General features: G+C 40.6%; 1 protein-coding gene across 1 annotated transcript in view; it reads right to left on the reverse strand.

Moving 5' to 3' along the window:
• Positions 1-10334: 10334 nt before the first annotated feature.
• FRS2 (fibroblast growth factor receptor substrate 2) overlaps positions 10335-27105 on the reverse strand; it is a 67202-nt gene continuing 50431 nt past the window's right edge. The window contains exons 2-6 of the mRNA XM_048499115.1: positions 23414-23505; positions 22823-23009; positions 16285-16443; positions 14693-14856; positions 10335-14420 (exon numbers count right to left, since the gene is read on the reverse strand). Coding sequence (XP_048355072.1) covers positions 13431-14420; positions 14693-14856; positions 16285-16443; positions 22823-23009; positions 23414-23479 — 1566 coding nt within the window. The 5' untranslated portion in view covers positions 23480-23505 and the 3' untranslated portion in view covers positions 10335-13430. The remainder of the gene's footprint in view (positions 14421-14692; positions 14857-16284; positions 16444-22822; positions 23010-23413; positions 23506-27105) is intronic.

Genomic DNA, 27105 nt, shown 5'->3' on the forward strand with positions numbered 1-27105 from the left:
CCACCCCCGTTTGTGGGGTTTTTTTGTATTTTAAAGTGTTTTTTCGATTTTTGGCTGCAGGGGACGCAATTTTTAAGCTAGCAGCACCAAAATTTCAGGGTATCATCAGGTGACACTCCTGATGATACCCCCCCATATTTGGTGAAGTTTGGTTTAGGGGGTGCCCCAATCCCCCATTGTTTCCAATGGAAGCTAATAGGACATGGGGGCTACACATTTGAGGGTCCATAACATTGGCCCCATAAACAAAACTTCTCCAAACCTGGGTGGTATAATCAGGAGGGCCTCCTAAAGATACCCTAATAGTTTGGTGCTGCTAGCTTAACAATTGAACCCCTGACAGCAGGCACCCCCAAATTTCCCCACATTCTCTTTTTAAATCCACCCCCTTCGGCATGGATTTAAATCTGAGAATCTGAGGTCCCAGTTTAAACATTGAAAGTGATGCTGTTTAAGGGTGGGGGATAATCCACCCCCAAACAGTATCACTTTCAATGTTGTATTAACTAAGGACCCCAGATTCTCCCTTTAAGGTGGATTTAAAAGGAGATTCTGGGCTCCCTAGTTTAAACATCATTGAAAGTGATGCTGTTTGGAGGTGGATTCCAGCATCACAGTGGCTGCCAGGGGGGGGGGGGGGGGACTCAGATTTTGCTCCGGGCTCCATTTTCCCTAGCTACACCTCTGCCTGGAGGAGAGGGCAGAAGGGACTGCCGGCTGGAAGCCCAGCCAGGGAGGGGGGGGCAGGGAAGTCTGCCACCCCTGACCTTGGAGAGCTGCTCCGATGGGCCTCCCAGGAGCCTCTCAGCCCGTCTCTGACTGGGCAGCGGGGTATGGTGGGCAGGGTGTCTTGCTGAGATTCTGGAGCCTTGAGTTCGAATCCCCAGTCTGCTGCACAACCTAGCTCGATGACCTCGGCCTAGTAACGTGTTCTCAGACTCTGCTACCTTGGAGGGCTGTTGTAAAGATGACAGTGGAGGGCTCTGGGAAGAAGAGTGGAGTTCCCAAATGTGTTAGAGCACTCCCTTCTCTTTCTTCTCTACTAAGCTCCTCCAAATGTTTATATTTCTATTAATATATGTTTATATCCTCCAAATGTTTACATTTTTGTAATGTTTTAATGTTTACACTTTGTAATGTTTTATATTATTGTATTTTTATAAGTATGTAAGCTGCCTTGAGTCCCTTTGGAAATTGGCGGGATAGAAATGTAAAATTTAAATTAAAAAATAAGTACTGAGGCTGGGGTGGGACTTGGGGAGGCATGGCCATGCCCCCCAGGGGCAAGTTGGGGCGTGGTCCCACCCCCGATCCCCCTCATAAAAAATCTATACCTATGTCCCTGCTCCCAGGCATGTGTTTGTTGAGCCACTGTTTAAAGATAACCATTGACGGGAGCTCACCACCTCTCTAGGTAAGTAATTCCACTGTTGCACAACTCTTACTGTAAAACATTTTTCCCTAACATCCAGTTAGAACCTTTCTGCCTGTAATTTATACCCGTTATTGTGAATCCTATCCATAGCTGTCAGCAGGAACTGCTCCCTGTCCTCCTCTAAGTGACAGCCTTTCAAAATACTTAAAGAGAGCAATCATGGTCCCCCTCAATATCCTTTTTCTCCAAACTAAGCTGAATTGTTAGAAAGCCTTTTTTTCAGCTGCATTAACTTGTTCCAGTACAACTCCAAGGCTTTTGTTGAACTCAATCAACAGCGGGAAGTACAATGCCCTTCAAGATTTTCTCCTCCCCAGCCAGTATTACCTCTCTCTTTTCAGCATTTAGGTTCAATTTGTTCACCTTAACCACCAAGGCCAGGTCACAATTCAGGACCTCTGCCACATCTCCAGGAGATCTTGGCCATTCACATGCAAGTGATTTCCTTTGCTTTGAGCATACATTCCCTTTGGGTTTGATTCTCGGTTATGCAGTCACCCCACATTCACATCAGAGAATCCCTGCAGTTTCTGAAAGCTGTTGAAGTTCGATTTTTTTCTCCCTTTGCAAGGAAAGCAAAAGAGATCACCATAGATCCGCACCCTCCCCTGCCCACCCCACAGTACTTCCTCCTACACTTCAGGCACCATTTCAGAATGATCAGAAGGGTTTCTTTTTTTATCTATTTTAATAGTGAAGGTCTATCTTTGGAGTGATGAACCCAGTGAAATTGGCAAGGCTGGGTCTGTTAACAACATTCTTGTCACATTCTTCCCTCCCTTTCTCCCTTGCCTTCTGCAAGACAAGTTTTTATTGCTTGGCATGCAAAACTCTTTTTTCATATTGGCTGCCTACTTTAATTGAGGCAGGTCTGAGAACTAATGCTAGATCAAAAATGGCAGCAGCAACAGCTGGCCGACAACCCCTGCAAGTGGAGGTTGCATGGTAACAAGGAAGCAGGCAGGCAAGCAAAATAGTGAATTGGCTTGGATAAGGGTGGAATCCCCACTGCCAATGAATCGTGTGATACTCATACAAAATATCCAGGTTTCACGACAAACTCCCCACTGCCTGATCGCCGAACAGGGATTCATCCTGGTTCTGGTGCTTCCTCTCCCCCTAATCGCATGTTTTTTCAGAACCTGCAGGTATGTGCACCTTTTCCAAAAACATGTGCCGGATCCAGATCGGTGGGGAGGATCGGGGTTTCAATTTAGATTTAATTTCCCACCGTTGGCAGTGATGCGTGGCCTCAAAGCCAATCAGAGCACAGTGGGCTGTGTGTGATTTGCGTGCAGCCCTTTTTGTTTGTTTGTATAGGCATGATGAGCAGAAGCTGTGTAAACGTGGGCACAAGGAGCAGAAATTGTTGAAATGTGGGCACAAGTAGTAAATCAAAAGAAAGTGGCATAGGTGGGGAGATTGTGCGTATGCACCTACGTCAGTGGTGGCGAATCTTTGGCACTCCAGATGTTATGGACTACAATTCCCATCAGCCCCTGCCAGCATGGCCAATTGGCCATGCTGGCAGGGGCTGATGGGAATTATAGTCCATAACATTTGGAGTGCCAAAGGTTTGCCACCACGGACCTACGTTTACGTAAGCACGTATTCTCGTGCCAATTTTTTTAAAAAAAGTTCCCACCGCAACACTGCACGACAGCCAATCAGGATAGACCTGCTGAGCTGCTCGCTTGTGGGGAGCATAAAATTGTTTGAATCCGTGATAGGCATTGATATTTTCACTAGAAACATGCTGCGGTGGGGAGAGTGAAACCTCGAGAAAAGGTGCCAATTCTTTTGAAACCTGGTTGTATCTGTATTTAATTTTCTAGTGGGGATTCGACTAAGTACACTTTGCAGAAGGGTAACCTGTATAAACAAAAAATTGCAAGGAAAAAATAATGGTGTAAACAGGAAAACATCACTGCGATGCAAAGCTACAGAATCTACTTCTTCTCAGCTGCAGGGTAAATAGAGCATCCATAAATGGTCCAAGGCCAATTTTATACATCTATATCTGTCTATCTAGAGTGGAGTAACACAAATATATTGATGACAACCTACACCAAAGCTTGCAGGTAGAAAACTAGCACAACCAGGTTTCTGTGATAAGTTGCTCGATGTAGAGAACTTTTGTATGCCCAGATGATCATTCAAATGTGAATGCATTGCCCACAGTGCTGTGCTCATGTTTAATTAATGCATGTAACACGGGCAGGCTTCACTTAAAAAAATGTGGACAGAATGGAGCAGATGCAGAGAATAATGAGGATGACCTGGGGCCTGGAAACCAAAACCCTACCAATAAAAGACTGTAAGTCTTAGGAATGTTCAATCTGGAAAAAAGGAGGTTGAGGGGGAACATGGTTGCTTTCTATAAGTATTTGAGAGGCTGTCAGAGGGCAGGGAGCTGTTCCTGTTGGTAGCAAAGGATAGGACTCACAATAATGGGTATAAATTATGTACGGAAAGGTATTAGGAAACCATTTTTCCCCCTAATATCCAACAGTTAGAGCAGTTCCACTGTTGAATCAGCTGCCAAGGGAAGTTGTGAGCTCCCCTTCACTGGTACTGTGCAAGCATTGGCTGGGATGAATACTTGTCAGTGATTCTTTCAAATTCTATGAGTTACAGTAAGAAAATAAGGTGCATAAAGGGACTGAGGCATTTGGATATCAAGGACTATATTAGAAATTCCTCAGGATTTCCCAGCCAATTGCCTATCTTTAAAGCAGTTCCTGATATTCAGCATTCTCTGCTTGAACAGATTTGCCCACCCCCAGGAACTCTGAAATTATTCTCCTTTTCAGATCAGTAGGTTATTTATTCAAAACTATCCCACTGAGCATAACACCTGAGGCAAAATGCCAACTGCAAACTGTCTGAGGCAGGGACTACTTGTTGTTGCAGCACTCAGTCAAGCAGTATGTACATTATTGTAATAAACTTGAATAATTCAGAGAAATTTATCAACCAGCTTCAACATCCAGGCCACAACAGCCAATAAAAATGTATCGTGTGTGTTGCATTAAAAAAAAGTTTAAATTGAATCGACTATAAGAACTCTTGGAGATACAACAAACCCTGGATCAGAAACCCAAGAAGCACTGCACACGCTTACATAGTAAAAATCAATATTTTATTGCCATGCTACAATTCTTATGAAGCTGGCATCAGTGAGGGGACAATATTGTCAATATTACAGAACACATTTTAAAACGGAAATCTAGTAAGCTCGATGAAAATATAAGCCAAAATTAAATGGTAGTACATGGTGGTTGAAAAATAAAAACATACTATGCATAGTACAATATTGTTTTGTCTTAAAAGGAAGCTTGGAATGTTCAACAAGAACTGAGGGGAAGGAAAATGAAGTTTGAGAGTTTTTGTAAGAGAGAGATTTGGCAATGGTAATACCCAACTCTTTAGACTTTTTTTTATAAAATAAACTCTAAAAAGCTACCTTTATACAAAGTTGCTATATTGATGCCTTTATGTAGGAAAACATTTTTATAATGCAAATTAAGACATACAACAACTTTACAGTATTTTACAATGTAATGACAAAGTAACAAACATGTACAGTTTTGGCTTTTATAGAACTGTATATTTATGCATTTCATAAATGCATTTGTGGCACACTGGTGATTACTGGACTACTGTTGTCTGTTTTCATGCTAAGACTTGAGATCGGTTGTACCGTAACTTTAGAACCACAGTGTGGTGAAATAGGCAAAACATATTTCAGAAGACATGGTGGTAGGTGATGCTACAATGGAATGAAATGTTATGCTTAAAATTTTATTTAAAAAAAGAAAGGCACCATACTTGCTGGTTGGGACACACCATATTAATGGTACATGTTACACACACTATTTCCTTTTGCAAAATGGAAGCATTTCCTATACATTCAGTAGCAATCAATGTCTTACAACCAAGACAACTGCCTGCATTCAAGGTTTAGCAACTATCAGGGAAAATACAGAATTAGTACCATATATATGCATTTTATATAATATATATATATATTTATATATATTGCATTGAAAATTAACAGGGAGTTAAGGTTGTTGACACCCACTATTAAAAACAAAAGCAAAGCATACAGAAATTCCTGAGTGAAGGATCATCTCCATTTAAAAAATTTGTTTCATAGAGAGAAAAATGCCTTAAATCAATGCACTACAAAAAGCAAACTTCAGTCTGTCATTTCATTCTGCCCATTAATAAAATTAAAATGATTCACTTGTGAAGTCTGCCAACCACATCATTTTATTTGACACAGACATTTCATATTCTCTGCTAACAGAACAGGTAGGCTATGCACTGGAAGACTTACATTTCTGCCTTAGGGAGGGAGCTCAGATCCAAGTGAATGACTGGGGTAAATACTACTACAGTAGTTATTACCTTTACTCAAATAATCCCCTTCTTCACAAGCACAGAAAAAAACGGTAGTACCAGTCTTGGTTTGTGGCTAATTTCATAACATTAAAGAAGTCATTAGGCTGTCCTAACATTGCTCCAGACTCATCCTGCGCACGTCAAGCAGACCAACAAGGACATATTTATGCTTTAATCAGAATGCTATCTAGGCCTTTTGTAAGCTGTAGATTAAGTTCTACATCACAACCTCTTCTGTGGTAGGTTTTAAAACCACTGATCAGAGAAAGATGCCTTTCATGTGGCAGGTACTTTTAAGAATGCTTAAGTCTATTCTCTGCCAAGAAACCTAAACATCCAATTGCTAATGGCGGTCATATGTTCATATTTATACGAAAAAGTACAATGTAATGGATATAGCAAAAATGTACTTTATGAAATATACAATTTACCAACCTGAAAACAGTATAAGTACTTTAAATGCCCTTTGCAAATATACTGTTAAAAGTAAACTCACACAGTGTGAACTCTAAAGGCAATGCTGTATTGAATTTAAATCTACTTCCACACAAAATACTGTGTTAATATGGAATAAACAGCTATTAGGATAGCAGCCTAATAACACATTTGACAAAACATCTTGGCCAGCCTCAAGAACAATAATTATGAAGACCTTGCAATATTTGCGGCCAGAGCCACTCTGCACATTGAATTGGCTCAGTTAATGGTGGCCTGTACTATCAGAAAGAAGAGATGCGGGACTAGAAAATAATGTAAAATGAAGTTGACAGTTGCTTGTACATATACCATGAAACCTTATCAGGAACCTTAACTCCATATTAACTTAGTTACTTTCTGTAAGAATTTCCTCAAGGATTTCTTGGGCTCCGTGAAATATGAAACACACAATTTGTAAAGGAGAACAGAATGCTTGTACCTTTAACAAGTTTAAGAGATAAAACTAACAGGTAAGAAAAGCTGAATCAATTCTATGCAATTACTGAAGGTACAGGAGCTCTCTTTCCTTTTATATTCAAGAATGCCAGTATGACAAGAGAATTAAAACTAGAGCTTCAGTACAGTCTATGATTCTTCGGTTACCATGGAAATACCATATCACTATGCTACAATCCACAAAGTAAAAACCTAGAACTGAAGTTACTAATGATTTACGAACAATTACGCACCTTTTTGCCTAGCTCTAGCAATGGAAAAGAACCATATTACAGGGTTGGTTTGTCTAGCCAATATTGCTAATTCAGAATATGCAAATATAATTCAGTGCTTCATAATTTGCTTTTAAAAGAAAGCCTTGTGTTTAAAAGAGACAGTTGTTTTCTTCTTTTGTGTATAAGCAGAATGAGTCTAAAACCCTATCAAAATTCATAATTGACCCCTATAGAATGAGATCCCATACAATACTGCAGTTTGTACACAAAGACATACATATTTTAGTTAGAAAAACAATTCATAGTACAGTAGAAGCAACAATACTAGTGACAAATAGAAGTCCAGGCTACTCATATCCATAGTGTGAGTATGATAAACTGCATGCAACCTGAACTCTTAAGCTTTATCTGCACCAAACCTTAACACCCCCCCCCCCATTTTACTTTCCCTTCCTGGCCCAGAAATATATTTTGACAAGTTTCCTATATGTATGAACTCTCCCACTCTTGGAATTTATGCACTCTTAGTCTACATTCAGCAGTGTTTCAAAGTCTTTTCATGGGAGAAAAAGACATGGTAAAGGGGGAATAATACACGCACAGGTGACAGCTTTGAACTTGGAATATCAGTGATTTATGGAATTGCAAAACAAATGCTGAAAAGCTGGATTTTTGCAACCAAAATCCATAAGGTGTATAAGTGAATGGGTACAATAGTGCAAATTCATTGAAAATTAGTGAAAGAAAAGGAAAGACAGAAAGACCATGGATGAGGAGAGGTTGCCTTGAACAGAGACAGTATCAAAAATTCAATTCACAAACCAATATTGAAAAACATTTGCACCTTTCAAATGTATTTTGTGCAAGAAAACCAGGCTCCCTCCTCTGCACAAGCATCAGTGCCACACTGGAGGGAAAAATTATTGAAGTAGACACAGCCTTTTATTCTGTTTCAAGGCAATCTGCCCTACAGTGTTATCAGCTCTGGGTTGGAAAATTCCTAGTGACTTGGGGGAAGGCAGAGTATAACACCAGGAACCCACTTTCCAAACCAGCCATTTTCTCCAGCGAAACCAATCTCTAAAGTCTAGAAATAGATTTTAATTCCAGGGACTCCCCAGGCCTGTAGTGGGTTCGCTGGAGGTTGCCAAGCCTAGATACTACCCCAGTTTAACCTCTGCATTTGATGTAACCATTTTTTTCATGCCTTCAGCAGGAATAAATCAACACAGCTTTACTATAGAACAGTGATGGCGAACCTTTTCGAGATTGAGTACCCAAATTGCAACCCAAAACCCATTTATTTATCGCAAAGTGCCAACACTGAATATTGAGGTTTTAGTTTAGAAAAAACAGTTGGCTCCAAGGCGTGCGTTACTCGGGAGTAAGCTTGGTAGTTGGTGGCTTTGCTTTGAAGCAACCGTGCAACTCTTCCAATGGGTGAATCACGACCCTAGGAGGGTTTACTCAGAAGCAGGCCCCATTGCCAGCAACCAAGCTTACTCTCAGGTAAAGGATCACTTTAGTTCTTCACATGAAAATCAGTGGGGTTTAACAGCACTTAACAGAGTTATCTACCCTGCTAATAATTGAGCCCAGCAGCCCAGGCCAGCCTAGATGTGGGGGGGGGGGGGCAACTCTGTTTGTGCGTGCCCACAAAGAGGGCTCTGAGTGCCACCTCTGGCACCCATGCCATAGGTTCGCCACCACTGCTATAGAATAATAACATCAAGCAGTATCATCCTCACTCACATTTTGGTAGGATGTTATTCAGCTGAGTTTATGAGGCTACTGAATTTAACAAAGTATCTCCATACCGGGTCTGGGTGATGGGATTGTAAGGCTGCTTTTCGTCCAACAGAGGATCTGGTAACCTGAGAATCAGTGACAGCTCATTGTTTGTTTGTTTTTTTCTGTTTAAAGACCATTTGTGGCAGATGTTTAAAAATATATTAATATTTGATGGATCTCTGAAGCAGGGGTTGGGATTTGTAGGACCTTTGTAATCAAACAACAGGATTCCAGAAGCCACTATAGTTTGATTTTATTTGTGGGAGAGGCTGCAACTCAGTGGCAGAGTGTACAATTGGCACGCAGCCTGGTCCCAGGTTCAACCCCTGGCATCTTCAGTTGAAGGGACCGGGCAATAGGTGATGTGAAAGAACCCCTGTCTGAGGCCCTATAGAGCCACTGCCAGTCTGAGTAGACAATACTAAGTGACGGACCATTGGCCTGCTTCAATGTAAGGCAGCTTCATGTGTATGTCCTTCAGCCCTTCTTTCATTCTGCCTCTAACTGCGCCAGTTCTAGTTTTCTTTGGGAGAACATACAAAGTAAGATTAATATACAGATATCTTTGCAAGACGTAGTATGATTTGGGCTGACACATAATACAGCCCTGAGGATGAGATCTATGATTCCATAGAGATGGCTTCCAGAATAGCACTGCACATCCCTGAATGTAATAAACTGTCACACAGGCTCTGATACTGTTAAAACAATTTACAAAATTTTATCATAAAGACCTCAAATGAGTAAGTATGAGCACAGATTTTTATTTTTTTATGATAAAGAAATAAAGATTCGCTGATTACTAAAGTTTATGGCAGAAAGGCACTAAAGAGACTGCATGAATTATTTCAGGGCATCATATGGATGAATAGTATTGCCACTTTTTCACAGGATTTTGTGAGGATGAATTTCTTCATTATGCTGGTTACTTCGCCCAAAAGTATTTAGTGCTTTCTTGCTAAACACAGCTGCAAGTTCAATGCAAATATTACTAATGACATTATTAAAAAGTCCCAGATCTGCAGATGATGGACCTCTTGCCACACTTTGATGAGTTTCCAATAAAGTGCATATATTGTGATTTCATAGCAGCTAATCAGACAAATCATCTACTGAAAAGACAGGGAAGAAACTATGAAATCATCTTTAGCCAATCAAAAATAGGAAAGGAAAAGACCATCTGAATTTCTTTACAGTACACATGCAAATAGGAGGTGTTTGGGTTCAAAAGAAGCAAAGACAAGTTAAGACATTTCTTGGGGAAACTAATGAAACAGAAGATTTACACATAAAAATAAAATGGTAGCCACATCCTCCTGCCAAGCCTTACTCCAATATACACTTGCAGAATCCTGGGAGTATTGCAAGTCAGGGCATAGCTTGCTCTACAGCACAAGAGCCTTTTGTATTTAAAAAGAAGAGCTTGGATTTATACCCCACCTTTCTCTCCTGTAAGGAGTCATAAAGTGGCTTACAAACGCCTTCCCTTCATCTTCCGCAACAGACACCTTGTGAGGTAGCTGAGGCTGAAAGAGTCCAAGGACACCCAGCATGTGGAGGAGCATGAAAACAAACCCAGCTCACCAGATAAGAGTCCACCACTCATGTGGAGCAGCTGGGAATCAAACCTGGTTCTCCAGATTAGAATTCACCACTGAACCACACTGGTTCTCCATTTTCTTTGCTGCTGGTTTGAATGTCAGCAGTCCCTTGCATTCTTGGTCAAAATCAGAGTTTTTGTTACAACTTTCCCCACAGATGGATGGGAAAGATAGGGTTTTAATGTTCTGTCAATATTTGGTAGTGGACTATTCCTTTTATCATTTCTATTTGCAAAAGATTATAGTTGACAATATATCGGAACATATTCCATATAATATGATCAGGAAGATAGTTCAAGCAGAATGCAGGTTTGTCACTTGTTATGGAAACAAAGGCCAGAAGTTTACAAACGAAATAGAAAAGCAGCTTTTCTAGGAGGCTCTCCAATTTTGTTTTTGCTCAATTCCTGCAGGAAGACAGCTTAAAAATAGTCATGGTGGTAGGGATCTGTTGCATACAGTTTTATCCAGTACTCAAGGGTATGTATCTCACAATATTTCTTATTTATTTATTGCAATCAAGTCACAGCCAACTTATGGCAACCCATGGTTGTTTGCAAAGCAAGAGAAGTTTATGGTGATTTGCTATTACCTGCCTCTGTGTAGCAACCATGGACTTCCTTTTCCAGACTGAACTAGCCTGAGCTATCCAGGTCAGGGCCACAATAATCTACAATACTTATTACTCCCTTTACAATTGAAAGTTCAGGTTGGCTTTGTTGTATGGAATCTTATGCTGCACCAGCAGCCCTACATGCTTCAACATAAAACTGAGGGATTCTTGAACAGAGCACCAGGGAAGATCAGAAGATGCTAGGTATATTGTGAATATTCAGCAGTAGTCAAGGTATAAGCCATTGACAAAAATATTATTTTTAGGGATTCTATGTAGTGTTAGAGGCTTGCTGTGTCAACAAGAAGGTTTCTTATGATAGAACATACTGCTAGCAGCCCAACTTCAGAAAGGACATTAGGGCAACACTACAAGAAATTTTTACTGGCATCTTGGTCAGATGTGCCAATGCGGGTGGAAGAGGACCAGGATCTCTATCCCACAAAATACAACAGAACTATTATTTATAAAATGCATGTCAGTGCACCACATGATGTGTTCAACTCCAGCCTTAAAACTATGTCACTGATCTGTAATTATTTGCCTCTGGAACAAACTAAGGCATGAAAGCTTATACCAGCCATTTTCTAAGGTGCTACAGCCCTGTTTAACCTCAGCTACTGATAATTAGTCTTTCTTTGTGCAGGCAATAAAAAAGGTCTTCCTGTTCGCAACATTACCAACAAGCCCTCAAAAAGCTTTTCCAAAGCAATGTGGAAATTGAACAAGATGAAACGCATAAAATATTCTGAACAAAGGCTATATACAAATTAATAATTTCAATCTAAACACTGTACAGACAAACAAACAAAAAGTGAGGAAAAGTAAAATCTCACTATAGATACAACATAATTGTGAACTACATCACAAATGTCTTAATATCTGAACAACTGTACAGAAAAACTTGAAGTTGCTACTTGAAAATCTGCAGTGGGCCTCACAAGGCTGGTTTCAAATTCTGATGAAAGGGAATCCTGTTGTGATGTCTCACATGCCAACAATGACAAGCTCTTATCTCAAGATGGTCAAAAACAAGTCAAACAGAAGCACATGGGCTGAGAGCAAGGCATGAGCAGATTTCTTTTCCCCTTATGCACAAGTGGGAGTGGAGCGAGGGATTGTTTGTTTTTTCCTTCCAGTTGCAAGGAATTATTATTTATTTTGATGATTACATTTATGTCCCATCATTCTTCCATTATAGTACTCAAGGAAGTGTACACAGAATTCCAAAGATCTCCCACCCATGCCCTTGAGCAGATTCTTAGTATCAAGCCAGGTTACAGCATCATGAGCGCTACAAGCTGGGCTACTCTGAGAGGTTACCCTGATCTTCAGGAGTAACTTTAAGGGGAAGAAAGGGGTGGAAAACAGAGAACACACACAGCACATGCAGAACATTGAACGTGGGCCTTTGGATTCTGGCCAAATAACTTCCTTTCAGCACTGTACAAACTCTTTTTCTGCCAGCCATGCCAACTTGCCAAAAAGTAGAATTTATCCAGATACATCCAGTTTTTCTCTAAATGGGATACCTGCTTTACACTGACCACTGTTCATTTCAATCTTATAGAGACAAAGAAAAAAAGCAGCAGTACAGACTATTTCTAAAATGCAAACTACAACAGAACGTGTCCCCCAAATACTAGTTGCTTCATTTATTGTTGGTGGTTTTAAAGTGCATCTGGTCATTAATTCATGAAGTGTTCAAACTGTGCTAAATGATCCTTGTATGCTTAAAATGTTGATTTCATCAGTTTGTCTCCCTCTCAAGCCAGCCACTCTGAGATATGGCACCATATACACTACTATTTTTTTAAAGTTACTACTTGGCTTTATAAAGAGTTGCACTCTTCAGGACTGTGACAAGTTATCTGGAGGGCTTTAGAGAATGACAGTTGCTGTCAGTTCTTTCCTGTCATGTGAAATTCTGGTTTCTGCCAGAGTAATTCAGTCCAAGTCTTCTGGCGAGAGAAATTTGTACCTTTTTGATTCAATTAAAACTAAAGACCAGAGAATTTCTCATTTATGCCACAGGGCATGCAACTGGAAGATATGAGTCTATGGATACACTATGAAAGACTATAGTGATCTGCTAATAATGGAAGTTTCAGGAGGCATAAGAAGTCATGCCCATAGGTTCTTCAGGCGTATGGCTGGTTTGTAAAAACTGGCATGTTATTCCATCTTTCAGTTAATAAAATAGGCACTATAAAAGATGGCAATGCTGTCCAAAAGCTGTTACTACAAATGTAAAACGAAGCAGTGTTATTTAATACTCTACCTTAAATTCCCTTTTGTTAAACAAGCACATGAAATATTCAGAAAAAAATCTACTGAATCTATGAAAGGTGATATTTAAAAATCAAAATGGAGCACTCAGTTATTTAAAAAAAACTTCACAAAGGTGCAAACAATTTAACTAACGGTTTCCAGGCTCACATAGGCAAGTCAGTACTGTTATGTCTAGTTTTCCGAGAAGTACCATCGTCTCGTGGCAGTGCTTTCTGCAAGCTTGACATAGCAGCTGTTCTTTCAATGTCTATCACAGCATACAGCTCTGTGCGCCTAGTTGGAGTCTGTGGAAGAGGAGTGGTAGGAGTTTTGGGGGTCTGAGGGTTATCAGAGTCACTGCCACCTTCCAGATCAACCTGTATATAGTTGAGCTGCCTGTGTTCTGAACTCGGTCGCCTAATATCAAAATTAAAGACTGTAGGGGTACAGTCCCGCCGTCTTGCATATTCTACTTTGTGAGCACTTGATGGCACTGTTACGTTCTCTGTATTGACATAATTGTGCATGGGATCTAAGTTATTGTGGTAGCCATTCAGGGAAGGGGTCTTTGGTCCTAAACAGTCATCATCCTCTTTACTTAGCTTGTGAGCTTCCCAAACTGGAGGCAAAGATGGCAGATTTTCATAATTTAGCAATGCAGTTCTTCTTTGAGCTGAATTGTTAATATTCTGGGTATCAGAGGTACTGGATGATATCAGACGACCTCTCCTAAGCCCTGGAGCACTTGGGATAGACAATCTATTTACATTTTCATATGGTAGTTTGATTCCAGAAGAGGCTTCTTTGCGTTCGTCACTGTCATAACCAGTGTCCCATTCGCTGTTACTACTCCCACTAGCTTGAGTGCTGCTTACACTAGTTTCAGTACTGTTCCCACTAGCTTGGGTACTGTTCCCACATGATTCCAGTTTTTCTTTTTCCATTAATTGTCTCTGGACAGGTGTTGGGCCCAAAATAAATTTGACTCCTTCAGGTTCCAGTACAACTTGGGCCTCTCTGTCCTCAGAACAAGTTTCTTCTTCCTTTGCCCTGCTTGATTCTGCATTAGAAACCCTTCGTTCCAGAGGTGTACGCAGACTTGGCCTGTTTTTTCTTTCCTCCTGTACACCAGTGGTATTCACATATGTATGGACCTGCAAAGGACAGATTAAAGTGTCAGTTGCACTCAGCTCCATCATTTGCTCCCTTTGCTGCTCCTAGCCAATGGCCACATATTTTTGTCATGTCCTAAAACAGTACATGTTGACATGCACAAATGTTTGCACAAGCAATCAATGTCATAGCACTTCTACCACAGAATACAAGAATAATAAAAAACTCAGTATAAATATGCATCATGGTAACACTGGCCACATACATAAGAATTAGATTAAAGTGTAAAAAATCAAAGGTCAACATTCCTTACCTGCTCCTCTGCTACAAGCAGAGGATGTGTTGACTCTTCACCTACTGAAGGAAGACGTGCACTTCCCACAGAGGGGTGTCTGCTGGAGGAATGGGATGAAGCATCTCCATAGGAGGGATATCTTGGATACCCATTAGGTAAACTCTGACCAATTGACCCAGGTGCTGATTATATTTTTAAAAAAAGAAAAAACCAGTTATCCTATTTACATGAAATGATGTTTTTCTTTGGTGAAGGCTTCATTAAAACATATAAATAAAACACTGGTCATTACAGGTTTTGATAATGAGTGAAGGGAGGACAGAAAAGTGCTATAGGGAGGCTCCTTACTTAACAGATGGGAATCACAGGATCAAACGCCCAGAGATAAAATGAGAAATCCACAGAACATTTTTGTTCTGAAAGGTACTTTCTTCTGGACTGAATCATGATTAATTAATGCTGTATCATACTTTGACTTAGTAAATCTAAAACATAAATGCATGGCTACCTTGTTCAGCACCAACACCTCAAAAATGTTTAAACAAGAAAATACAACGTCCAACTGAAGTTTAATCTCCTCCTGCGGGGAGATCATAAAATTCTGGAGAAATTAGCTTCCTCAATGACATTTTTACAAACGATTATTTCTTTTCCTCTCACTTCCCATGTGAACTATGATTTCCTAAACGTCAATGCGGTAAGAAATCATGAGAGTTTGGCACACAGCCCCATTAAAGGAGCCAGGTGGCCAGCTGCGGCATGCAGCCATGCTGCCCCACTCCTCTCATAGAGGCTTACCAGCAGCATGGGGAGGCTTGAAAAGTGAAAAAGGTTCCCCACCACTGGAAAGCTCCCACCAGGTTTAAAAGACTTATGCCACCTTTTTGGTGGCATCAATCTAAAGCCCTGGCCGCCAGTATAATGTGACTAATAGCCAGGAGGAAGCTGACTAAAGTTGGTCCTCTCCTGGCCATGCCCCCGCTATGCCAGTGGCAGCAAGGGAACTGATGCAGCATCTGGCATGCTGTCCCAGTGCCAGGGAGGGCAGTGGCAGCCACACGCTGGCAGAATCACCCCTCCGCTGGGGCAAGGACCCCGAGGATGGCAAATCCACTTGTGTGTGGTACCACTCCCACAGGCAGATTCTCCTCCCGCCCATACACACACACTTTGGATGGGGCTGACTGTCATTAATGAACAAGTCCTCTTTCTGATCATGACTTGAAAAACCAAGGATTCCCTGATGACCACAGATTCATTAAAACCTCCCCAAATAACATTTTTCAAGCAGATATCATAATACTATAATTGATACTAATGCCTTAAACCATTTCAGTGACAGTGACAATGACAGAGATTTTTCAGTTTTTTCTTAAAAACTGTGGGGAGATGCCTCCTCATTTTTATTTCTTTTCAGCTATCTGGGACTTGAATCTCTAGCTTTCTCCTATATCAGTACATATGAATCCTCATCATGTATGGGAAAATTTAGAAGAAGCATTAATCCTGTAAACTAATGTGGTAAGATTTTATTATGACCTTAGCAGGTCAAAAGTAAATCTGGTAACTGAGTTTATGTTCTATACCCAACACTCAGGAGAAAAACTTACTGGTGGGTGTTCGAGGAGTTCGTGGAACTTCCATCTCTGTTTGATGTTGGTTCCTTTCTACTACCGGTTCTTCTACCACATTTATGCTGTTATTCTGCATGATCTCTTGCAACATATTAAATAACTCTTCAGCACGGGCACACTTGAATGCAAATATTCCTACAACAACAAATCATATGTTAGATGGTTTTGAGAAAAAAGGGCATTTTTAGTTTTAAAAAGTGCTGGAATCCATTTAAGTGCATACCTGTTACAGAAAGAGTGTCAAAAATAAACCACAAAGTTAAACAACCTTTTAAAAAAGTTTTTAAACCTTTAGGCACACATTTAAACAAAGGATAAAGTGAACATAATACAGAAGAGGATGTTTGATATGCACTTCAGGAAAAGAAAGTTTCTTAGTAAGCAGTAGCTTGTGTAGGAACAGAGTTTTGGTGGGGCAAAGACATTTTTAAAAAGTTTCTGCTCAATTACCATTACTAAGCCAGAAAAATTGACATATAATTTCTGCACAAAAAAGTAATAAGGATTTGACACAGGGAGTAGACCCAGGTTAATATAAGGATTTAGGATGAAGGATTATAAAGACGGATCCAGGTGGAACAGAGCAAGCCAGTTTGGTTTGGTCAGGTGGACAGACACAGAAACAAAGTAGCCAATACCTGTAGTATTGTTCCACTTTGCCTTTCAACAGCAGAGGGAGCCCAACTTACCAGCGGTGACAGAGAACCCATGTAGTTGTAGCTTTGGATTTTTCTTCCATTGAAAGCATGAAGTCAAAGTTGATATTCTCATTAACAAGAGTGTGTGCCTTTGCTGAACTTCAGCTTATCTAACATGCTAGAACTACTGCACCTACTCTATTTCAGGCCATGCAACTAGGCACACAGAAAAGGGACAAGCTGTAAATAGACAATTGTAATGATTTTAATGTGTGTGTGTGACACTATACTGAGAGCTGATTTGGACAGAGAAAGGGAGAAGGGTGATAGAGCAATATAGTTGGTTGATTTTAGAGCGTGCATATGGGAGAGTTATACTGGACAGCCAGAAGGTGACAGGATTTCAAAGTGAAAGGACTGGGAGTGTCAAAACTCTAGTCAGAGAGAGTTAAAAGTTCTGTGTGAGAATAGCAGAATGTGTTAGGGCTTCTGAGTGAAAAGACCAAATGAGTAAAAGCTCTGTGTGAGCAAACACTGGTGAGTGCATTAGGGTTTCTGTGTGAGAAATCAGAGAGTGTCAAAGCTTAGTCAGAAAGTCAGAGTCTCAATAAACTGTTAGACAAAATAAAGACAGAGTCTGAGAAAACTATGAGAGAAGCTGTCAGAAAGTGTCAGAGTGAATTTATGTTGAGTGAAGTCTTCAAAGTATTTGTTGCCTCAGTTTTATTTTATTTTATTTTTAAAATATTTTGCTTAAAACCTTGAAGTTACCTATCAGTTATAAATAAAATCTTACTTTGTTTGAAGAAACATTGGAATTCCACCCTATTTTCCTTAGGACCATGTAGGCTATCGTACACACTATCGTACACATTATCGTACACTCTACCATGTAGGCTATCGTACACACTACCAAAAGGAAATAAAGGATTGGGTTTTTTTAAATTTATACTCCTGGTGCAGCTACCATATAAGGAAAAATTAAGGGCACTTATTATATATTTATTTATAAAGAAAAAAGAAAGAAAGAGCTGTCACTGCATTTGGTGGCTGCAAGTAGAAGGGTCACTGCAGCAATAAAAGAGATTCTAGTTTATTGCCTAATTGTCAACTGTAATAACAGAAATGTTCTCCATGGTTGCAGTTAAGTCAGTTTGATACATACAGTTATAAAATTCCCAATTTTAGCACAGTGATTTTTCATCACCCTGCAGCTCCATTTGGTTTACCCCAGTAGTCCACAATCCTAATCCTAAAATACACTATTCAAATATATGCTAATATTTCAGGCTAAAAGGCTGTTGATGGCAGTCTTGGCCATTCTGTAAAAAGGCTCATGGTTTTCAAGACTAGCTCCTATAATACCGTATATACTCGTGTATAAGTCGAGTTTTTCAGCACATTTTTTGTGCTGAAAAAGCCCCCCCTTGACTTATACACAAAATATTTTAGGGTTTTTACTTTGTCGGCCTCCGGGGGGGCAGTTTTTAGGCTAGTGGCACCAGAATTTCAGGGTATCATCAGGTGACACTCCTGATGATACCTACCAAGTTTGGTAAAGTTTGGTTGAGGGGGTCCAAAGTTATGGACCCCAAAGGGGGTGCTCCCATCCCCCATTGTTTCCAATGGAAGCTAATAGTAGATGGGGCTACCCTTTTGAGGGTCCATAACTTTGGATCCCCTGAATCAAACTTCACCAAACCTGGGTGGAATCATCAGGAGGATCTCCTAAAGATACTCTGAAATGTTGGTACTGCTAACATAAACATTCCTCCCCTGACAGGTTGTGTGAATGTCCCTTCTAAAATGACACCTGCCGTGTGCAATTTTAAAAATATGTACACTAAAAATAACGAACTATTCTTTTAAAAAGCAGGGAAGTTTTTGAGTGCAGTGAACAGGCATGTTCATTCCAGTTTTTATTGTAAGATCCATTGTTTAAAACCCTTCCTTACAAAAAAGCTAAGGTTTTTGTACTTTTAAAGTTATTGTTGAGACCATATTGTTTTTGTTGATCCTCTTTTCCACTTACAGAGCTAGTTTACTGTTTTTCTTTGAAATAAATATTCAAAAACATTTAACCTACTGATGCCTCAATGTAATTTTATTGGTATGTATTTTTATTTTTGAAATTTACCAGTAGCTGCTGCATTTCCCACCCTCGACTTATACGCGAGTCAATAAGTTTTCCCAATTTTTTGTGGTAAAATTAGGTGCCTTGACTTATATGCGGGTCGACTTATACACGAGTATATACAATATATGGCACCATTTCCTAACACTTTCTACTCTGAGGTACCACTGTCCATGTAGTCATATCAGTTTAGAAACCCCCAAACATCTATTTTCAAACCAATGCATACTGCAGAGGATTATGGAATAAGTTTTTGTTACGTACTAGCATACAGTTTTTGTTACGTACTAGCCAAGCCTTCACATATGCAACACAGATCAAATATTAATCTTACAATACATACAAATTACCTTATTGCTGTGCATTTTAGGGAATGATTGAAAAGGTCTCTTAAAGGAAACCATTGCTGATCTTTTCAGTGAGGAACTACAGGGTTTCCCAGACACAAGTTTAGACTCATGTCTTGGTAGACAAAGCATATTGTAATTAATAGATATCATGGCCTACGGATCAGAAAACCCATGAAGGAAAACTAGATTTGTATCAAGCAGTATTAATGAACCTCACATTGTGAAAATGTGTTGTTCACCACCCAGAGCCCTTCGGGGGAGGGGTAGTATATAAAACCAATTATAAATAAATAAATAAATAAAAATAAAAGTGTACACTGAACCATTTGAAAAGGGGCTGACAACTCCCTCACAATTGTTTGTATCTCCTCAGATAGGGAGGCAGAATTGAAATGTGCAGAACATTTTATAGCAACTATATACAAAATAAAACATCAGTGTAACTTTTGTGGCTTTTCTGGGAATTTATACATACTTTTGCGTGACATATTGTCCACAGTGACCCCTCCTTCCAGGAAGGCCTACTCCACATTTAAAGAAAATTGATTTTGGTTTGACCTCCACAAAGCAGTGGTAACATTTTGCAGCTGTAGTACACAAATGCTTGGGATGGGCTGAATATATACTTTTGATATATAGTGGAAGACTGGACTAACGAGCCATTGTACCGAATAATTTTATTTTTGTTTTTAAAGTAAATCAACATTTCCAAACTCCATACCTCATGGGGGGAGGGAAAGGTTTAAACAAAAGGCTAGAGATTAAGATAATATTTGGTAATTATACAGGACAAGTTTCAGTCACATTTCATCATTTTATGGAAGAAAGATGACATCTAAATCTATGTGTATAGAGCCATTTCTTTAATGATTTATTTAATTATTTCTGAAATTTATTGATTTTATTTTGTGCTCTATTTATATGTTTTGTTGTTCACCGCCCTGAGCCCTCTGGGGGAGGGCGGTATATAAATTTAATTAATTAATAAAACATTGATAAGTATATGCTTCCCAGTACAGACACTTGTTTTCAAACAAGAAAAAATCTAATGGGTCACTGAAGGACTGGCTAAAGATTCCCTTCAATACAGCTGTATTCTAACGTATTTCAGCCACAAAAATCTTCATCAATAATTTTATTACATTTTTAAGTTTATAAAGTGTGTGCAATTGGTATTACCCATACCACAATACTGAGAAGAGGTTATAAAAGCAATTTCCTGGTAGTCTCTGCTGCAACAGCTATACACATCTTAACAAAGTCTCTGAAAAGTCCCAGCCAATAAAGCATTCCCTGTAATGGCTTCCCTTTTGTAAAAATGGGCCTACCTGACATGATCAGAAAGGCTCCAACACTTCTATATTTCTGCATAATGTGTAAAACAGATTTGTTCAGGAGAGTATTTTGATAAAGGTTGTAAGAAAATAGAAGTGTTCAGAATAACTTTTAAAAAAACAGCAGTACTAGCCAGGGATGTACTTTATGGCACTGTTTACTGTATTGGTTGCCTAATATTTTTAATCCAATTTTTAGATTGCTTATGATATACCATGTCATAGCTATTGCATTGCATTGTATTCCAATTCTCTAACCCAATTTTATAGCATTGTTTACTATGCCTTAGACCAGTGACGGCAAACCTTTTCGAGACCGAGTGCCCAAATTGCAACCCAAAACCCACTTATTTATTGCAAAGTGCCAACACAGCAATTTAACCTGAATACTGAAGTTTTAGTTTAGAAAACATGGCTTGCTCCGAGGTGCACGTTACTCGGGAGTAAGCTTGGTGAAGCAACGGTGCAATGCTTCGAATGGGTAAATCATGACCCTAGAAGGGTTTACTCAGAAGCAAGGCCAGCCTAGATGCGTGTGAGGGGGTGATTTTCTGCTCCCCCCACTTGATGAACTCTGTGCACGCGTGCCCACAGAGAGGGCTCTGAGTGCCACCTCTGGCACACGTGCCATAGGTTCGCTACCACTGTCTTAGACTGTCCTGTTGCACTGTCTTTAAATTTTCTAATCCATTGAGTCTTAGCAAGAAAAGCAGACTATAAATAAAGTAAATAAAAAACGCAGATCAGACAGAATCTGGCATCTTGTTTGCAACCAGGTAGATGAGTCAGGAAAGCCAACAAACAGGACATGAAGACTACAGCTGTTCCTACTTTCATAAGTTCACATTCATAGGCCGACTATCCCTGGAGATGGAGATTCTATTTAGCCATTAAGGCCAACAGTTTCTGATAGACGCATAATTCATTTGTCTTATTGCCTTTTAAAGCTATCTAAAAAAAATGGCCATCAAACACTTCAACCATTCCAGGCTGAGGTGTTCTTCCTGTTGATCAACCATTTTAATCTGCTGCAGCAAATAGAAAACAGGAGCATGACACCTTCAAAGATGAGCAGTCCCATCCAAACTTGGTGGCAGCAGCAAGCCTTGGTGCCAAGGCAGTGACACCCCACCACTCCCATGTAAGCTTTCCAGCAATGTAGGGAGGCTTGAACAGTAAAAAAAACAAAGGCTTGAACAGTAAAAAAGACAAAGGCTAATGTCAGCTCCTCTCCTGGCACACCCCAGCCCGCCCCTGCTATGTTGGTGGTGGCAGGGGCCCTGCGATGCTGGCATAGCCTCCAGCACCATGTCCCGGTCTTGGGGAGGGCCGCGGCAGCCGCAAGTCAGCAAAATCACTCCTCCACTGGGCAAGTAGGCCAGGGAGGATATATCTGCTAGTACAACAGCACACTGCTCCCACAAGTGGGTTTGGCCATCTCACCACTCACACATAATTCCAAATCAGATGAGAAGGTTAAATGGTGCTGCCACAAATACAGTTCTTTGGGGGAACCCACCGTATCTCTCTCTTCACTGGGAAAACCGTCCATTTTTGCCCAACTCCCATGAAGAGGAGGGACATCTAGACAACATCTTACACAGTGCAAAACAATGCAGGGTTTCCAGAGGATGGCATGGCATGGCACTCAAGACCAAGAATTCTACTTAGCTAGTTTATAAGCTCCCTGTATAACCCTGAGCAGCTCTTCTTCATGCATTCTGTGTATCCTTAATCTAGGTCATTAAAACATGTGCTATCATAAACCAAATTCAGCAATAGAACTGCCAAATTGAAAATTCATCACAGTAGGCTTTCTATTTGAAGATTTCAACAAATGTTCACTATTACTTACAAGATCTTTTTCAGAAATACAAGAACAAGGTTAAATTTTCTGAACTTAGTTTAAATCAGAACAATTTACATTGCTTATAACTTACAAGTAGATGGATGTTATGCGTTTAAGTCTTCTCAAATAGAACAAACACAGTGCATAAACGCTTACTTTGCACCTGAGTTTTGCTTTCAGATTTGTGACGTGAGAGGCTTCATACATACCTGGTCCAGTTTGACATCTTCGACCACTTTCAAAAGAGAATAGGTTGGAATCATAACCATAGCGGCGCAGACAAAGGTAATGCCACTTGACAGAATCTCGTTTACGGGTATACAAGATTAGCTCTGTGTCAGTAAGTTCCATTATACCAGAACCCAATTCATTACCATCATCATCCACATTAATAACCTATAAAATATTTTTAAAAACACAATGTTAAATGATTGCATATTTAATAGTAAATCATTTCACAGTTACTTAAAAGTAGTTAACTAAAATCATGCTTCCTATGAAATTCAACTGGACCTAGGTTTTCAACTGAGTCTCACCACTATTCTTGAGAGACAAAGTTTTCCATATAATTTCTCACTGTTCATGAAATGGTATCTTGGCTCTAATAAAACTGTGGTAAAATAGTATCCGTGGATTTTATTTTCTCTCTTTACTGGGTCCATAAGTGCACAGGGAACACATACTACAAAATAAAATTGAAATATATCATGGAAGTCCCTACAAATCCTTTACATTCTTACTTACTATTGGAAAACAGAATTAAAACCATTAAAACAACAAAATCCCACACAACATTTTACCTTGAATTTGTTTCGATGGTTATCTGGGACATTTTCTTTATCTGGACAGCTACAACAGCTACCCATGACTTTTTCAGAAGACCATGTAATTGCTACAGACAAAGCAAAGGAAATAATTTTTAAAAAATGAAAATGATGGCTATTTCATATTAAAAAATAAAACTAGCCAAAGGCAGAATTATATATGTTGTACACCGCCCAGAGCCCTCCGGGGATTGGGCGGTATATGAAATCAAATAAATAATATAATAATAATAATAATAATAGCAATGTGGAGTTTATAAACAAAACAAGCTGCCACTTAAATTTCTGTTGCACTGAATTTCACCTTATGGCAAATTAAATTTAGCTGTTTATTTATGAACACATATTTTATGTTCAGAATAAACTGAATGATTGTGAAATGAATAATGCGCTAAATCCAGAGATAATTTTTTTCAGTGGAAGAGATTTCTGTCAGTGGAACAGGATGTTCTTGCCACTCCTATTGCTGCCCAATACTTATCTATTTATTAAGGAGTAGCTAAAATACATTACCAGCACAGAAACAAACAACTCATTAAAGCAAGCCCAGCAACATAAGAACAGCATAAAACAATCCATAAAGCAGACTTCAGATCATAAGCAGCCCATAAAAAAGTTGGAAGGTTAGTTAAAATAACAAGAAATGTTTAAAAGATGGTCAGGTAAGGGCCAGATAAGTGAGAGGGTACTTCCAAGACAAAGTCCTGTAACTGAAAATGCTCTCTGTCTAGTTACCATACACCTCACCTCTGAGGATGGGGAATCAGAGAGCAAGATAGAATTGGTGAGCTGGACAGTACAGGATGAGACGATCCTTCAGCTACCCTGAACCCATCCCCCGGTGCCCCGCTTACCTCAGCAGCTTGGCGGTGAAGTAAGTAGAGCGCGGGTGGGAGATGGCGCCAGTGGGCAGCTCAGGAAGATGCGGCTCGACGCCTGAGCCACCTGCCAATGAGCTGAGATCTCAGGCCGGCTCCTGCCATCTAGGCAGGAGCTGGCCTGCAGCCACCTGGCAAAGAGGGAGCTGCCAGGGCTTCATCTCCTCCTCTCCCATGCCGATCCAGCTCAGACAAGTCGAGTCAGCGTGGGGGAGGTGTGGCCCCCCCCCCCGCAAAATTGCCCCCCACACCCCTCCTTCCCTGTGCTAACACAACTGGTTCGCCGAACTCAACCAAAAATTAGGTACAGGTTCTGGCGAACTGGTGCGAACTGACTGAATCCCACCACTGCCTACAACCCCTGACAAATATCCTGGCTGTCACTTTTTATACCAAGCGAAGTTTGTGGACTATTTTCAAAGGCAGCCCCATGTACAGAATATTACAGTATATATACTTAGAGTGATCAGAGCATGGAGCACTATAGTCAAATCACACTTTTGAGGTACAGCCATAGCTGGCATATCAGCCAAAGCTGATAAAGGTGCTAACTGTCATAGAGGAGATCTTAATCTCCAGCCATAGTCCAGCACCACCTCCAAGTTATGGACCAGATCCTTAAGGGGAGTGCAACCCTCTTCCAGACAGGCTAACTTCACACTTCATGAATAGATTCTCAGTCTTGTCTAGATTAAGCTTCAGCCCTCATCCATTCTAATACCTTCTCCAGGTACCTAACCAGAACTTCCACAGACCATTCAACTGGTTTGCCTCACATTATATTATTAGCCATTAGTGGCAAGGAGCAAGCTTAGAAGTGGGTTGCCGATCACTTCCAAGCATTCTGTTCACATCAGCAGGCCTCAAATGAAAGTTTTCCACACAATGAGAACCGGACAGCATCTTGACATTGAACTGAACCAACCATGGAATCTATGTCTGTCTTCCAGGTCTGGCCCTGAAATAATAATACCATCACAACCTGGAAAAGCTCTGCCAGACAGCACTGTGCGGATGAAATGGTGGCAAAGAAGTGTGCTTGCTATGTTGCCATCGTTCCATAAAGAAGCCAGATAACAGGCATTCATTCGTGTTTGGTCAAACCTGCTCCGTGCTTTCTTTCACTTGTGCTCTAACCATCTGACAACCGTTTTATCATCCCAAGCTCCTAAGAAAATCAAGGGACCATACTGGGGTTCAAGGAAGGAAGGGGATTTGGCACTCAGGAGTAATCATGTCTTCTAGAGGACAGGGGGCCTTAAAGAGCAGCGGGAGGGAAACTGGTGATCTTCTGTGAAACTACTGACAAAATATTTCTCCCTTGTTTGTTAACAAAAATTTACTGATGGTTCCAACCCACTGATTAACAGTTTTCAAACTATTATGTAGTCAGATAGATAGAAAGGTTGAAAGCAGAAATGCACCCCACAGTGACATGACAGTATTGTGCAGTGATGTCTTTGACTACAAGAATCTCTAAGAAACATTTTCTTCCCTAGGAAAAAAATATTTAAAAGGGAGCTCCAAAGCAACTGTGAACAAGTCCAACCCCTTCCCCCAGCTACTTTCAGGAAGAAAACATAATTAGTGACATTGTTATTAAAGCTGTCCTTCGATTCAAGAATGACCCATTGGATAGTCACCGTGAAGGGGTCTTCTCCTTGGTGGTCGCAGGCCATCTGGTTGGGTTGTTCGCTGCTCTGCGGCAAGTAGGCAGGAAAAGGCTCTTTGGTGACTTCCTGTCAGGTGTCCGTGGTGGTGCCGCCCCAGTATCTGACTAGCCGAGAGTAACAGTACACGGCAAACGTAACAAAAGCACAATATACAACACCACGGCCCAACATACCATGAAGGAAACGATAATCCTATTTAAAAGGGGACCAAAGAGCCCAACAAAGAACAGGCTGAATTGTAAACGATTAAAAACTGTAAAGCTGGATATTTAGAGAACACATTATCGGTCAGCAAGAACCGGGTGGGCCCAGATGGCCTGCGACCACCAAGGAGAAGACCCCTTCACGGTGAGTATCCAATGGGTCATTCTCCCTGGTGGTAGCAGGCCATCTGGTTGGGAACTTCCCAAGCAGTGCCCTGAGAAAAAAGGGAGGGTTCGGTTACTCCCCGATAATGTGCTCTAGAATGCGCCTCCCAGAGGAAGCCTGCACGGCATCAATGGATGCCAGTCTATAATGTTTAACGAACGACGAGGGTGAAGCCCAAGTGGCTGCCCTACAAATCTGTTCAAGGGGAATGTGTTTAAGGAGAGCCGCATTGGCGGCCGTGCTCCTGGTGGAGTGGGCTGTAACTCCGGTCGGCATGGGGAATCCCCTGGCCTTATGGGCCTCAAGGATGCAGGTCTTAATAGTAGAGCTGATAGTCGCAGCCGCCATAGGTTCACCCAATCTGAGCGGGCTGATGTTAGCAAACAGAGCCTCCGATTTGCAGAGTTTTTTCAGTACGTATCAGAAAGGTCTTGAGAGAACGCCTCACATCCAGGTGATGCCAACGGCGCTCTCTGGGGTGTGTGGGCTTCGGACAAAAATTTTGTCAGAACCACCTCCCGCTGCAAATGGAATTTAGATGCCACTTTAGGTCTAAAGCAGGGATCAAGCTTTAACACTAGTTTGTCTGGGGAAAAAAGCATAAATTTGGATTAGTTGACATGGCTTTAATCTCTGAAACCCTTCTAGCAGAGGCTATGGCTACCAGGAACAAAAGCTTCATCCTAAGCCATTTTAAAGTATGTCTGGAACAGGTTCAAAGGGGGGTTTGGTAGGTGTGTCTAGCACC

Source organism: Sphaerodactylus townsendi, linkage group LG06 (assembly GCF_021028975.2).
Source record: "Sphaerodactylus townsendi isolate TG3544 linkage group LG06, MPM_Stown_v2.3, whole genome shotgun sequence".
Classification (NCBI taxonomy): Eukaryota; Metazoa; Chordata; class Lepidosauria; order Squamata; family Sphaerodactylidae; genus Sphaerodactylus; species Sphaerodactylus townsendi.